General features: G+C 50.0%; 1 protein-coding gene across 2 annotated transcripts in view; it reads left to right on the top strand.

Moving 5' to 3' along the window:
* ESYT2 (extended synaptotagmin like protein 2) overlaps positions 1–12,214 on the top strand; it is a 48,745-nt gene that overhangs the window by 16,508 nt on the left and 20,023 nt on the right. For both annotated transcript variants that reach the window (XM_015562822.1, XM_015562826.1), the window contains exons 7-12: positions 1,145–1,265; positions 2,168–2,344; positions 4,026–4,108; positions 4,943–4,991; positions 6,040–6,129; positions 6,511–6,606. In XM_015562822.1, the coding sequence (XP_015418308.1) occupies positions 1,145–1,265; positions 2,168–2,344; positions 4,026–4,108; positions 4,943–4,991; positions 6,040–6,129; positions 6,511–6,606 (616 nt within the window). The remainder of the gene's footprint in view (positions 1–1,144; positions 1,266–2,167; positions 2,345–4,025; positions 4,109–4,942; positions 4,992–6,039; positions 6,130–6,510; positions 6,607–12,214) is intronic.

The following is a 12,214-nucleotide window of genomic DNA, read 5'->3' as shown; positions in this document are numbered from 1 at the left end:
GGCACCCAGGTGGGGACCCCCACCTTGAAGGGGGTGTGGTCAGCCTGAAAACGGCTCTCAGCCCCTCACCCAGGCTGGCCAGGCACCCCAGCGGGACCCCCGCCCTCACCCTGAAGGGGCTGTGTTTGCCTTCAGGGAAAACCAGCCGGCCCCCACCCATGCACCAGGCCTCTATCCCAGTGGTCAGCAAACTGCGGCTTGCAAGCCCCATGAGAGTCTTTGGCCCCTTGTGTGGCTCTTCCACAAAATACCGACTTCTGCGCATGGGCCACGAAGTTTCAATCGCACTGTACATGCACACCCGCACGTGGTATTTTGTGGAAGAGCCACACTCAAGGGGCCAAAGAGCCGCATGTGGCTCACAAGCCACAGTTTGCCGACCACTGCTCTATCCTATATAATAATAGGGTAATATGCAAATTGACCCTAACAGCAGCATGACCGCTGGACCAGTCACTGTGAGGCACACTGACCCTACCCCTCTTGGTCTCTTCCCCTGGCCTGCAGGCTCCTATCGCCTGATGGCCACCTGCTGTGGGGGTGGAGCCGGTGAGCAGGCGAGATCGGCCGACCTCTTGGTGCCTTCCCCCAGCCATCAGGCACCGATCACCCAATGGCGAATGGGAACTGGGGGTGGGTGGCAGGGGGGATGGGGCTGGCTGAGGGCAGCTGGGGAAGATGGCCCTGATTGCAGGCCAGGCCTAGGGGCCATACCTGTGCACAAATTTCATGCACCGGGCCTCTAGTATATTATAAGAGAAACTTAATGTAATAAACATAGATGGAGTAAAAAGATATTATAGTATTCTCTTAACTTTTATGGATGTTTGAAATATTTTATGTTAAAGAAATTTAAGGAAACATATTAGTTACTCAGTATTAAATCAATGGTAGAATTATGTAGGAAATGTTATTTAGGACTTACAAAATGTAGCCAGATGCTGCCTTCTGTCCTCAGAATAAACCCTCCATAACCGGCACGGTGGTAGCACCGCAGCTAATGGACTGACCTGCTGGTTTTAAACGTGTTTTGGGGAAAAGACTGCTCCTACCCTGTAAATGGGGTGGGTGTTGTATCACGTTTGTGGTGTGTTTACTGCAGAAGGCACTGATAACGGTCTGTTCTTTTTCCTCCACCTCGCAGCGGTTTATCAGATACCATCATTTTGGATATAATATCAAACTATCTGGTGCTTCCCAATCGAATCACTGTTCCTCTCGTCAGCGAAGTTCAAATAGCTCAGTTGCGGTTTCCAATACCAAAGGTAAGCGTGTCCTGGCCTCCATTACCACTTACACATAGACGTACCCTCCCACCACTTCGCACTTCCTCCTCACAGCCCCTGGCACGCGGATCGTGGTGCAGTAGGTTGCTTGTCGCACACTCCGTAGGACGTGGGCAGTGTGCAGCTTGACCTCAGCTGGGAACTATGGCGCCTACTGGGATCTCAGCCACCCATCCTGTCTGTCCTGACAAAGCCTAACAGCTCGTCTCAGTGATGGGGACGGCCTCCTCTCAGCCTGAGAGGGAGTGAGGAGCACAGTGGAAGATAAAAACACACACCTCCCTGTGCTGACGCCGGAATATGGCCCAGCATGTCCTACAGAGGGCTCTTGGGGAAAGACCGCCCTACCAAACGGTGACCTTCCCATCTTGGTGTGCCTTGAAAGAAATGAGTGAATATTTCATTTTATCAATTAAACATTTTAGGAAAAGAGTCTGTGAATAGTGTGTATTGTAGAGTTTCAGTTTCCTGTCTACAAATAGGGTTAATGACAGCATTTCATAGGGTTGTTCTAAAAACAGGACAGTAATCTGCACATCACGGCTTGGGCACAGGTCCGACTTCCTGTAACGTAGTGTCACTTATGTGGAGTCAAAACAGGACTGTCCTGTGGCCCACGAGGCCTGTTTGATCTGACTGCTCTGGCCCCGCTCGGGTCCGGAGTGCAGTGTCCCTCAGGGCCTCTGCAGAAGTCGCTCACCCACTCCGCCCATCATTTGCCTCTTGTCTGAGGGGTCCCACCGGGTCCTCTGTCTTGCCTGCTCGTTTTCCCGACATTTCACAAAGCTGTCAGCTCCGCGCTGTGCTCCTGGAACGGACGGCCAGCACCAGCCGTGTCCTGTCTGATGACCCAGAGAGCGTGGCACTCTTGTCTTTTGCAGGGTGTTCTAAGGGTGCATTTCATTGAAGCTCAGGACCTCCAGGGGAAGGACACTTACCTGAAGGGACTTGTCAAGGGAAAGTCAGACCCCTATGGAGTGATTCGAGTCGGCAATCAGATCTTCCAAAGCAAGGTCATCAAAGAGAACCTGAGTCCAAAGTGGAACGAGGTGTACGAGGTAAGGCCTGCCTTGGCTGCCACGGCTTCATCCTGAGCCACGCTTCCACTCCCGTCACCCAGGCTGTAGTTCATCTAGGTGGCGATTTAAATTCTCTTTGCTTCAAATTCCCATCTTTAAAAAGTATTGCACCTTCTGTCTTCCCCACACTACATTCTTGTTATACCAACACTTAACATTTTAGATCTTAATTACATAAAATGATCACAGTGAATAATTGGCAAAATTTCTCATAATGTGAATGTTTTATGTTGTTATTAACACATACATATGCAAAAATGAGATTAGGTACTGTCTTGTAAATTATCATTTAACACCTGAACATTGATACATGCCAGTGAATACAGACAGACCTGTCCCTAACTGGTTTAGCTCAGTGGATAGAGCGTCGGTCTGTGCACTGAAGGGTCCCAGCTTTGATTCCAGTCAAGAGCGTGTACCTCAGTTGCAGGCTACTCCCCGGACCGGACCCTGGTTGGGGCTCATGCAGGAGGCAACCAAGTGATGTGTTTCTCTCACATCGATGTTTCTCTGTCTTTCCCTCTCTCTTCCACTCTCTAAAAATCAATGGAAAAATATCCTCAGGTGAGGATTAAATATATATACACACACACACACACACACAAAACAACTAGTGGACCTGTGCACGAATCCGTGCGTGAGTAGCTAGCTGCTGCTTGCTTCAGCTGGCTGCCCTGCTCACTCATAGCCCAGCCCCCCTGTAGCTCTCTGCCTACTGCCCCACCCCTGTAGCTCCCCCTCCCTGCCCCCTCTCCCTCTACCCCCTCATAGCTTGCTGCTCTGCCCCCTCCTGTCCCTCTCCGCCATCCACTTGTAGCTCGCTGCCCCACCCTCCTGCTGTCAGTCATTAAGCATCGCAGTGTAACAACCATTTGCATATCACCTCTTTATTACATAGGATGTATATATATTAGTATGCTAAAGGCCCAGTGCACAAAACTCGTGCACTGGTAGGGTCCCTAATGACTTCCAGCTGAGTTCTCCCTCCCTTCCCCCCAGTCAGCCCTACCCCCTGGTCGAACTCCCAGACGAATTGTCTCCCGGTCAAGGGGACAATTTGCATACTACACTTCTATTATATAGGATAGAAACGGACCTGACTTACAATAGCCATTCACTGAGTAGATGCTGCCATTTCTTTTCCTGGAGAAAGCTCAGCTGCTAGTTCAGTAGGTACCTAACTGGTGCTGTGCAAGTGTCAGCCACCTTTCCCCAGGCAGAGCTCCTCAGTGTGGAACTGTTGCACCACAAGCTACGCGTGCTGGGAGCAGAGCGACGCCCAGGTTTAGTGCAGGTCACGCTCCACCAGCTTCTCGGCCTCAGTCCTGCCTGTCGCCGAGTTCCTTACCTCCGAGTGGTGCTTTTGGCGGTTGGTTACCTGAGGACAGCGTCTGGGTGGGACCTGCACATCTGCAGGCCTGTCCTGTCCTCACTGACCTCGGCCCCCTGAGACGTACCCCACCTGAAACAAGCACAACGGGCTGGCACTATGTGGGCGCACGTGTCCATGTGGGAGAGGTACTCGGTTTACATTGAGAAAAGGGAAGTGCTTCCTGAGGACTTACACTGGGGCAGACACGGGTGCTGTCGCTATCACTGCCGTGCTCAGTGGGTGACACTGTGGGTAAAATGTAAGTCACTGCCGTCACTAACCTTCCAGGCCTTGGTCTATGAGCATCCTGGGCAGGAACTGGAGATTGAGCTCTTTGATGAAGACCCAGACAAGGATGACTTTCTAGGAAGGTAAGTCCTTCACGACTGAGCAGAGCGCAGGTCACGCTTTGTTTTTAAAAATCTCTTAAAACTACCTTCACTAACAGATTTGTGTACATGTTGTGTGGGTTTTTAAGTGGCTGTTAGATATAACATTTGCCTCACTTAGGCTTCCTAACACGTTTAGGGCCTAACAAGTTCTTGTGTGAGTAAGAAGGCAAGCTTCTAGCTCTGTGTCCGTCAGCAGCCACCAGCATAGACAGCCAGTTCAGTTAAACTGACTGAAGTTAAACACAATTCAAAAATCGCTTTTGTGGTTGCACTTGCCCCATTTTCAGTGCTCAGTAGCCCCGTGTGGCTTTGGTCCTGCAGGCCAGGACAGCTCTCTGCACCAGACAGGCAGCTTTGCTGTGGCTTGTAGGAATGGGTTTTCAAACGTTATTGTTAACGTAAAAACATTCAAAGCTGTAAAGAATTTTTGTGAGTTTATTTGAGCCAAACAATTGCTGGGAAGCAGTATCTCAACAGATTGAGACAATGCTTTGGAGAATGGCCGGTTTTCATCTATTTTTATACATTGCAATCAAGGGAGGGGATTTAGGTGGTTTACATGAAGTCCATTGGTGGTAGACTAGAGAGGCAGGAGAAAACAAAGTGGGGGGGCGCGGGGGAGACCTCTGGGATTGGATAAAAAGTAAAATGATAGACACATACTTAATGGGTGCAGGATAGCCAACAGTCTGCTTCTTGATAAACTAGCATTTTGTTGCGTTTCTGAAGTCCTTTTTCATAGACAAATGCCTAAGGTCATTGGTTGAAGAAGTGTGCTTCTCCGCTCTGAAGTTGTGTGTGTTGTTTCTCTAGTCTCATGATTGATCTGACCGAAGTGGAAAAGGAGCGCCTTCTAGATGAAGTAAGTTTTCTGCAAGTCTTGTTCTACTTACTGAGCACTGGCTATTTCCTGCCCCACCCCATCCTGAAAACTCAACATTTGCCTCTCAAATATGAGAACTTAAGCTTGTTCGTAATAGCAAAGTAATAGAAAAGGAGTTTAAGAACCAGATCTTAGTGTGTGTACTGAGCACCTACCACATACGCTGGACGTTTCCCTCAGGCGGGCGGTGCTCTTGCTGGGGCAGGGCAGGCCGGCAGCTGTCAGGTCAAGCGCATTTTAAAGATGCTGGCGCCACAGCAGGTGGCACTGTGCTGTGATGGGAGGTCGTCCTGTGAAAGCGCCTGCGAAGGCAGGGGACTGCAGCGAGCAGATGCCCCTCAAGCAGGATACTGCTATTGGAATAAAAGTATGAGGGAGTAGGGTTTGTGGTGCTTGTAAACGGTGTGTGAGATTGGCCAAGGAAAGCGTCATTCACCAAGTCAGCGCTGCGGTCAGAGTGGCCGAGCGCTGGTGGCCATCGCTCACCAGGGAGCGCGAGCGCCTGTGTGCTGGGCCTGGGCCACAGCGGCTCTTCGAGCACAGGGTCTCAGCCGCCTTTGGTTCATTGCTTTGTGGTTTTTAAGCTGAAATAACTGTACTATTTTGCTATTAGTATATAGTAATGAATAAAAACAAACATGTTAACTTGTTTGATATTGAAATTCAGCATTTGGGTTTGATGTTATATTAGGCCCATAAGTTCTAGAAGCTGATGGAGCTGATAGACATTTGAATCCCTGCATATAAATTAGGGTGAACGTTACCTCCCAGGGCTTTGGTGGTCTCGAGGAGCTAGTGTTTGTGAAGCCTTGAGATGGTCCCAGGCAGCAGGCAGGGGTGGGTGTGGGCCACGGGTGTGGGCCACATGCCTGTGGGGAGAGAGCTTGGGGCTGGGTGTGGAGGGTTCCGTCCTCGGCTTCCGCGATCAGTGTTGGTGCCGCAGGCACTAGCCTCTTAGGACATTATGCAGACTGTTGACTCGAATGTCGATTCAGGAGAACTGCTAACCTGCACCGTTTGTCTTCAGTGGTTCACGCTGGACGAGGTCCCCAGAGGAAAGCTGCACCTGAAACTGGAGTGGCTCACACTGATGCCACACGCTGCTCACCTGGACCAGGTGTGTGACGCGCTCCTGCCAGCTGAGACCCACGCCTTTCAGAGAACTACAGGCGCACCTTGGCTGGTTGTGCCACAGTCACAGTGGTGGCCTCAGGGATAAATTAAAGATGATGGCATTTTTAAAGAGATTTGAAGGCCATTTACACCTGTTTTACAGGATCTTCAAATCCTGTGCTTGATGCAGAGCCGGGGTTTGGAGGGCCACAGGGCACTGGTCCTCCCTTTGATTTGTAGAGAATCTTTCCTACTCCCACTCCGCTTGCACGTATTGGGGTTCTCTGCTCCCTCTCCCGTTGCTGGAGCGTTACCGCCGTCACTGGGGAGCAGGAGTCTAATGATGTGGAAATGTGCCTGCTGAGACTCTTCTCCTCCCTGGTAGGTGCTGACAGACATCAGGGCTGACAAAGACCAAGCCAGCGATGGCCTTTCTTCTTCCTTGCTGATCTTGTATTTGGATTCAGCGAGGAACCTTCCGGTAGGTAGCACTGTGGGAACTCGTGTGTGCTGGTGTCCACACTGTCACCTGTTCCTGTTGCTGTGTCTTCTCTTCACCCCAGCCCAGAGCGGTGTGGAGTGGGTGGTGCAACAGTGTGTTGAACTCCTTTTTATCACCAAGATGGCCCTTTCCTCTGACATGCTTTATGACTAAATCTTCAATACAGAGGAGATTCACCCAACTCCGTAGTAGTTAGGGAAGAGGATGTTCTGTAGGAAATGACTGAGTAGTAACATTTCATTCTCTACTTGGTGTGGGAGTAAAATGAAGCAGCTCTGATGACAAACCCAGATTCACCCTGCAGCTGCCTGGCCAGATGGCGGGCGGCCCAGTGGTGGGAGGACTGAGTACTGAGTGCCCTGGGTGTGAGGACACACTGCCTGGCAGACAGACACGCACTGCCCCTGGCGGTCTCCTACCGCACACGTGGCTTCTGCAGCCCAGAACAGTGCACCTTGTTAGCATCAGAATTGTTTTGCTCTTAGAAAAAACCATAAAGTACAGTTTTTATGGGTAATGACTATAACTTGGAGAAGAAAAACCATATACATTTTCAGTCGTGGGAGGCCTGGTCTGATCCCCCACCACCATAGTTTGACCCTACTGTTCATTATAAATGTCCTATTGCTTTGACATATTTCTTAAAATACATTTTTATTGATCTTAGAGAGGAAAGGAGAAGTGGAGAGAGATAGAAACATCAATGATGCGAGAGAATCTTGATCGGCTGCCTCCTGCACGCCCCCTACTGGGAATGAGCGTGCAGCCTGGGCATGTGTCCTGGCGGGGAATTGAACCATGACCACCTGTCTCAGGCTGATGCTCAGCCACTGAGCCACGCCAGCCGGGCTGTTTTGATAATTTTTTGAGTGCCCACCACTTGGTCAGTAGATGGCCATTCTTGCTTTCTGTCATTGTGTTGAAGGCCAATTTTGTTGACAGAAAGATGGCTGCTCCCAGATGCAGTGCCCCCTCCCACGATGATGATAATGCTCACCATCCAGGTCATTAGTGTGTCCCCGTCCCTTCCCGTGGACACGCAGGGAGCAGCGTGCAGCTCGGCCCTTAGCTGCCACCTCAGGGTTTCACTTGGCCTCCATTCTGGTCTCAGCTCAGCGGCTGGACGGTTTGTCCTTTACTTCATGAAGTCACCTCATTTCAGTTAGGACCTCTCAGGGTTCAAAACTGTGCATTACTTGGGCTTTGTGCAACAGCACAGTCGTGTACTCAGTGTATCAGGACACTTTATTTAAAGTTTTCACAATTGCAGTCTGATCGGTCATCTATTTTTCTTCATATTGGGAACATGTAATTGAACTCTGTCTATGTAATTGTATATATAATTGGCCCTTGACCAACATGGGGATGAGGGCTGCCAACCCCACGCCGAAAACCCATGTGTAACCTAATCCTCCGCTGAGGAGGATTCCCTGCCCCGACGGGAATCAGCGTCCCGCACAGCCCGGGCGTGAGCACTGCGGGCCCGCACGCCGCTCGGGGCCAGCTGTCCTGTGCTCCTTGGACAGTTTCTTTACCGATGTAGCTCTGACTTTCTCTTAACGTGTTCACCTTTTGGCCTGTCTTCCAGTCTGAAGTCGGTGGCTTTATCTGTTCTAGTTTCAAATTGAGGGAAGTTTCATTATTATTTAACCTTTCTACAGAATTTCTTGTATGGTAGAATTTTTTGTTTTTAACCACAATAATGTTTGTTATCAAATCTTTATCATGCCTGATGGAAATGAATGTGATATATTTTAGGATATACAGAATAGTGTATCAGAAGGGACTAGGCTGCTCTTCAAAACTGTGTTTTATTACATTAAATTAAAATTTGAATGATGTCACAGAAGCAAAAGAAGCAAGTAAATCTATTAACCTCTGTTAAAGGGCACTTTGTGCGTGAAGCGTGCTCTGGCCAACGGGCAAAGGGCCTTCGCGGCACTGCTGCTGCTGGGGTCACTTCCCACAGAGCGTGGCCGGCGCTCCCCGTCCCGTGGCTCTGTGACTGCCCTTTGCACTCCTGTTACTGGTGCTTCTTGTGTGTGCGTTGATCACAACCACCATTCTTTGCTTCTCCTCCCATCCCCACTTCCTAAGAGTATCCACGAGGGAAGCTTTGGCTGTGGCCACTTAAAAGAGAGGCGAGCATCGGGACTAGTGTTCTGTGAGAATACTGCCTCAGTCTACAGAGCACTGTTTGTGAGTTCCCGTGTCGTCTTCCTCGTGCTGGTGGAGACTGCGAGAATGTGGCTGCAGCTCCTAGTGCTGTCCTCGGTGGGGAGTGGCGGGGCATGCGTTTCACTTCTTGCGTGATTTCAGTGACTGTGTGTGCTTGCTTGGTGCTTGTTCTGTAAAATGTGCCCCTGCTGTGACTAACATTGGTGGCTGCATCTGATGATGAGATGAACAAACCTGAGTCCTGAGGGAGCCCAGGAAAAAATAAAGTAACTCTTCCATGGAAAAAGTGAAACCACAGCGATGCATTGGGTTTTCTTGTGGTTCATCTCACTGTGAGATGTAAATTTTCTTTGCAAGCTTTCAGAAACCTTCCTCCAGTCTGCTTTCTCCTCCTGACCAAGCAGAAGCCTTAGAACGTGGCTTTCGTAGAGTCCCTCTGTGCGCTGGGGGGTCAGTGAGACAGACGTGCAGGCGGTACCCGGAAGCACGCTCTCTCCCTGCGAACCAGGTCCTCAGGGCGGACAGGCACTGAGTGTGTGACTCAGCTCCTCCTGGGAACGGACAGCATTTCCTGGAGCAGACAGTGCGAGTCTGACCTTGCTTGGGGAGCTGATCTCGTTTATCTGTTTCCCAGGGTCTGGCTGTAGCACCTTGATTCATGGCACTGTTCTTGGTGCCTTTAGCAAACACTTATTTTAATTTCTTCGGGGTAAAAGGAAGCCACCCATGGCTTAGTTATTAGTCCAGAGGGTCACCCTTTCTTGGCTAATGACTGACTTACTAGCAACTCAACAGCTGGTGAGACTCTTCAAGTCATTGGTCCTGGAGGCAGTTGGGGTCAGGCTTTGCAGCTGTGAGGAGTTCTCATTTCTGTTTCCACATGAAAAAGAGGGGCAGGCAGAACGTCAAGAACAGGTGTATTGTCCCAGGTCAGTGATGGTGAACCTTTTGAGCGCGGCGTGTCAGCATTTTGAAAAACCCTAACTTAACTCTGGTGCCGTGTCACATATAGAAATTTTTTGATATTTGCAACCATAGTAAAACAAAGACTTATATTTTTGATATTTATTTTGTATATTTAAATGCCATTTAACAAAGAAAAATCAACCAAAGAAATGAGTTCGCGTGTCACCTCTGACACGCGTGTCATAGGTTCGCCATCACTGTCCTAGGTCATAGAGGAGGAAAGTCAGGACCTCAAGGGGTGGGCGAGGCTCAGGCACCCCGACAGTATGCGCCCCTCCACCTGCACTGCGGCCCACGGTGGTGCTCCACTCTTGAGGAAGAGTTTTCTGTGGCAGAGCTCCAGGACAGCTGCATGGCCGGCTGCGTGATGGCGGCGCCTCCGCCAGCGGCCCGTGCTTACGTCTTTTCATTCTGGAAACGCTCTGCCCTGCGTCAGGGCTCTAGTCGCTTTGTCAGGTTCTGCTGTGACCCTGCTCCGTCATCAACACTGCTTTCCGCCTCCATTGTCACAACCACACGCTCTGCTCTGCGATTCCAATGTTGGCGTTCACAGGGTGCTCTGTGAACTAAATTTGAACAGTGATTGTATTTTTAGATCCATTGGTTTTCACTATGAAGTTGGATCTGTGTTTTCTCAATTTCCCTCATGCCTGAGCCCTTTCCTGTTTCTAGGAAAGGCCTTAGCTGCCTGCCCTTCTCAGTCCTACCTTCTACCTGCTCAGAACACTCTTAATTTCCACGTGTAAGTGATTACCACTCGTGACCTCCTGTGGAAGCTCTAGAGCCACAGGACTGTGTCCAGACAAGATGGCCCTTCCATTGCTGACTGGAACTCTGCTCTCCTCCTTCTGGTCAAGTCCTGGGCTGCAATTTCAGAGGGACGCCATGGTGCCCTCTGACTCCTGGGGGTCCCCTCTAGACCTTCGGCTTCCTGATAACTCGTGTCTACACAGCACTTTCCAGGGGTTCTACGTGCACCGCTCCCTTAGTCTCAGGCAGGAGACAGCAGGGAGCTGAGGGACTGAGGTGAGAGCCAGGTCCTGGCTGGTGAGTGGCAGAGCTGGGTGCTGAGCCTGGCATGTGCCCTCCCTGCGCTCCGTCCTAGTGTGTAGGGGCCTCTCACTCGGCTGTGGACCTGGTTTACCTGAGATGGCGTTCACGCTCATGCCCACTGTCTGGGAAAATGCCAGCTGTAAGGTGGAGCCAGGGGGTGGGGGTGGGGGTTTGATGCTTGTGCTTCCTCACTAACGGGCACAGGTGGCAGTGCTGCCCCGTTTAAGATGAGTGGCCCAGGTGGAAGGTGCCGTCACGTCTGGAGGCCTCATGCTGGGCCCCTGCCTAGTGCACCTGGACTATCCAGCCTGTGTCACCCCCAGGCCTGTGCAGCTTCCACGACCTCACACTACTCCACTGTCCCCCACCCCTACCCCACCCACCACCTCTGGCCCCGCTTTGCCAACATGGATGCAGGTTAGAGTGATGTGTACATTTTGTACACAGCCCACCGTCTAGAGAACTTCAGGGAGGTTCTTGTCATCCCTCACACCTCACGGCAGCGGTTCCCAGCCTCACCTGTCCAGACTCCCCCCAGAGATGCACCTGGGTCCAGCGCCCTAATGCTGAGCAGCTGGCCGCCCGGCCGAGGCTGGCTTTCACGTCCCATTCATTCCTCTTGGCCAGATGCTCGACCTCCTTGCCCGGCCCAGCCTGCCACAGTCCCATTTCTTCATTATAAAACCTACTCTTTATAAAAAAATAATAAAATTCAGTTTGTCATTTGAAGTTAATTACAATGAAAATGATAAAATTTTTAATCTTACATGTTAGTCTTTGAAGGAGCTTGCAAAACAGCTCAGTCTTGTCCTTTTGAGGGCCAGAAAGTAATGAATTTACAGACTAAGATTTAATAAAAACAGGACATCAAAACTTTAAAGCCAGAAGAAACTTGATGAGCTAAGCTGCCTCCCAGTTTATACTTGGGAAGGAAGGAGGGGCGACGCAGAGAAGGCCCATCTCTGCTGTGGGCAGGCACAGAGAAAGGAGAAATGTGGCAGCTGCTCTGATAGGATAGAATTTGGCTTAGAGTAATCTGGGCATCTATGGCCGGTTGGTTGATGTTTAGATAAAACCTAATTATAGATATTTTAGGGGTTCATTCAGCAAAGGATAGTAAATAGAACCCTTTCTTAAAGTAGCACTTGGATTTTTCAATCCCGAAGTTCAGAGGAATAGTAACCACAGAGGAGAAGCACATAGGTTTGATACTGACAGATTAAAGGTTCCTTCTAAGATAAAATCGTGAGCATACAGAAAAATTTTACAAATGTTTTTTTTTTTAATGTTTCTGTGTAATTCTTGCTGGTGTTTTTTGTTTAAAGATTTTTTTTTGTTCGTTTGCATAAGTTTTCATGTCGTTAACCTTCCATAATCTCCTCATTGCATG

This window comes from Myotis davidii, unplaced genomic scaffold (assembly GCF_000327345.1).
Source record: "Myotis davidii unplaced genomic scaffold, ASM32734v1 scaffold1251, whole genome shotgun sequence".
Taxonomy (NCBI): Eukaryota; Metazoa; Chordata; class Mammalia; order Chiroptera; family Vespertilionidae; genus Myotis; species Myotis davidii.
Note: the sequence above shows the minus strand (reverse complement) of the source record. Positions and strands in the feature narration are given on the sequence as shown.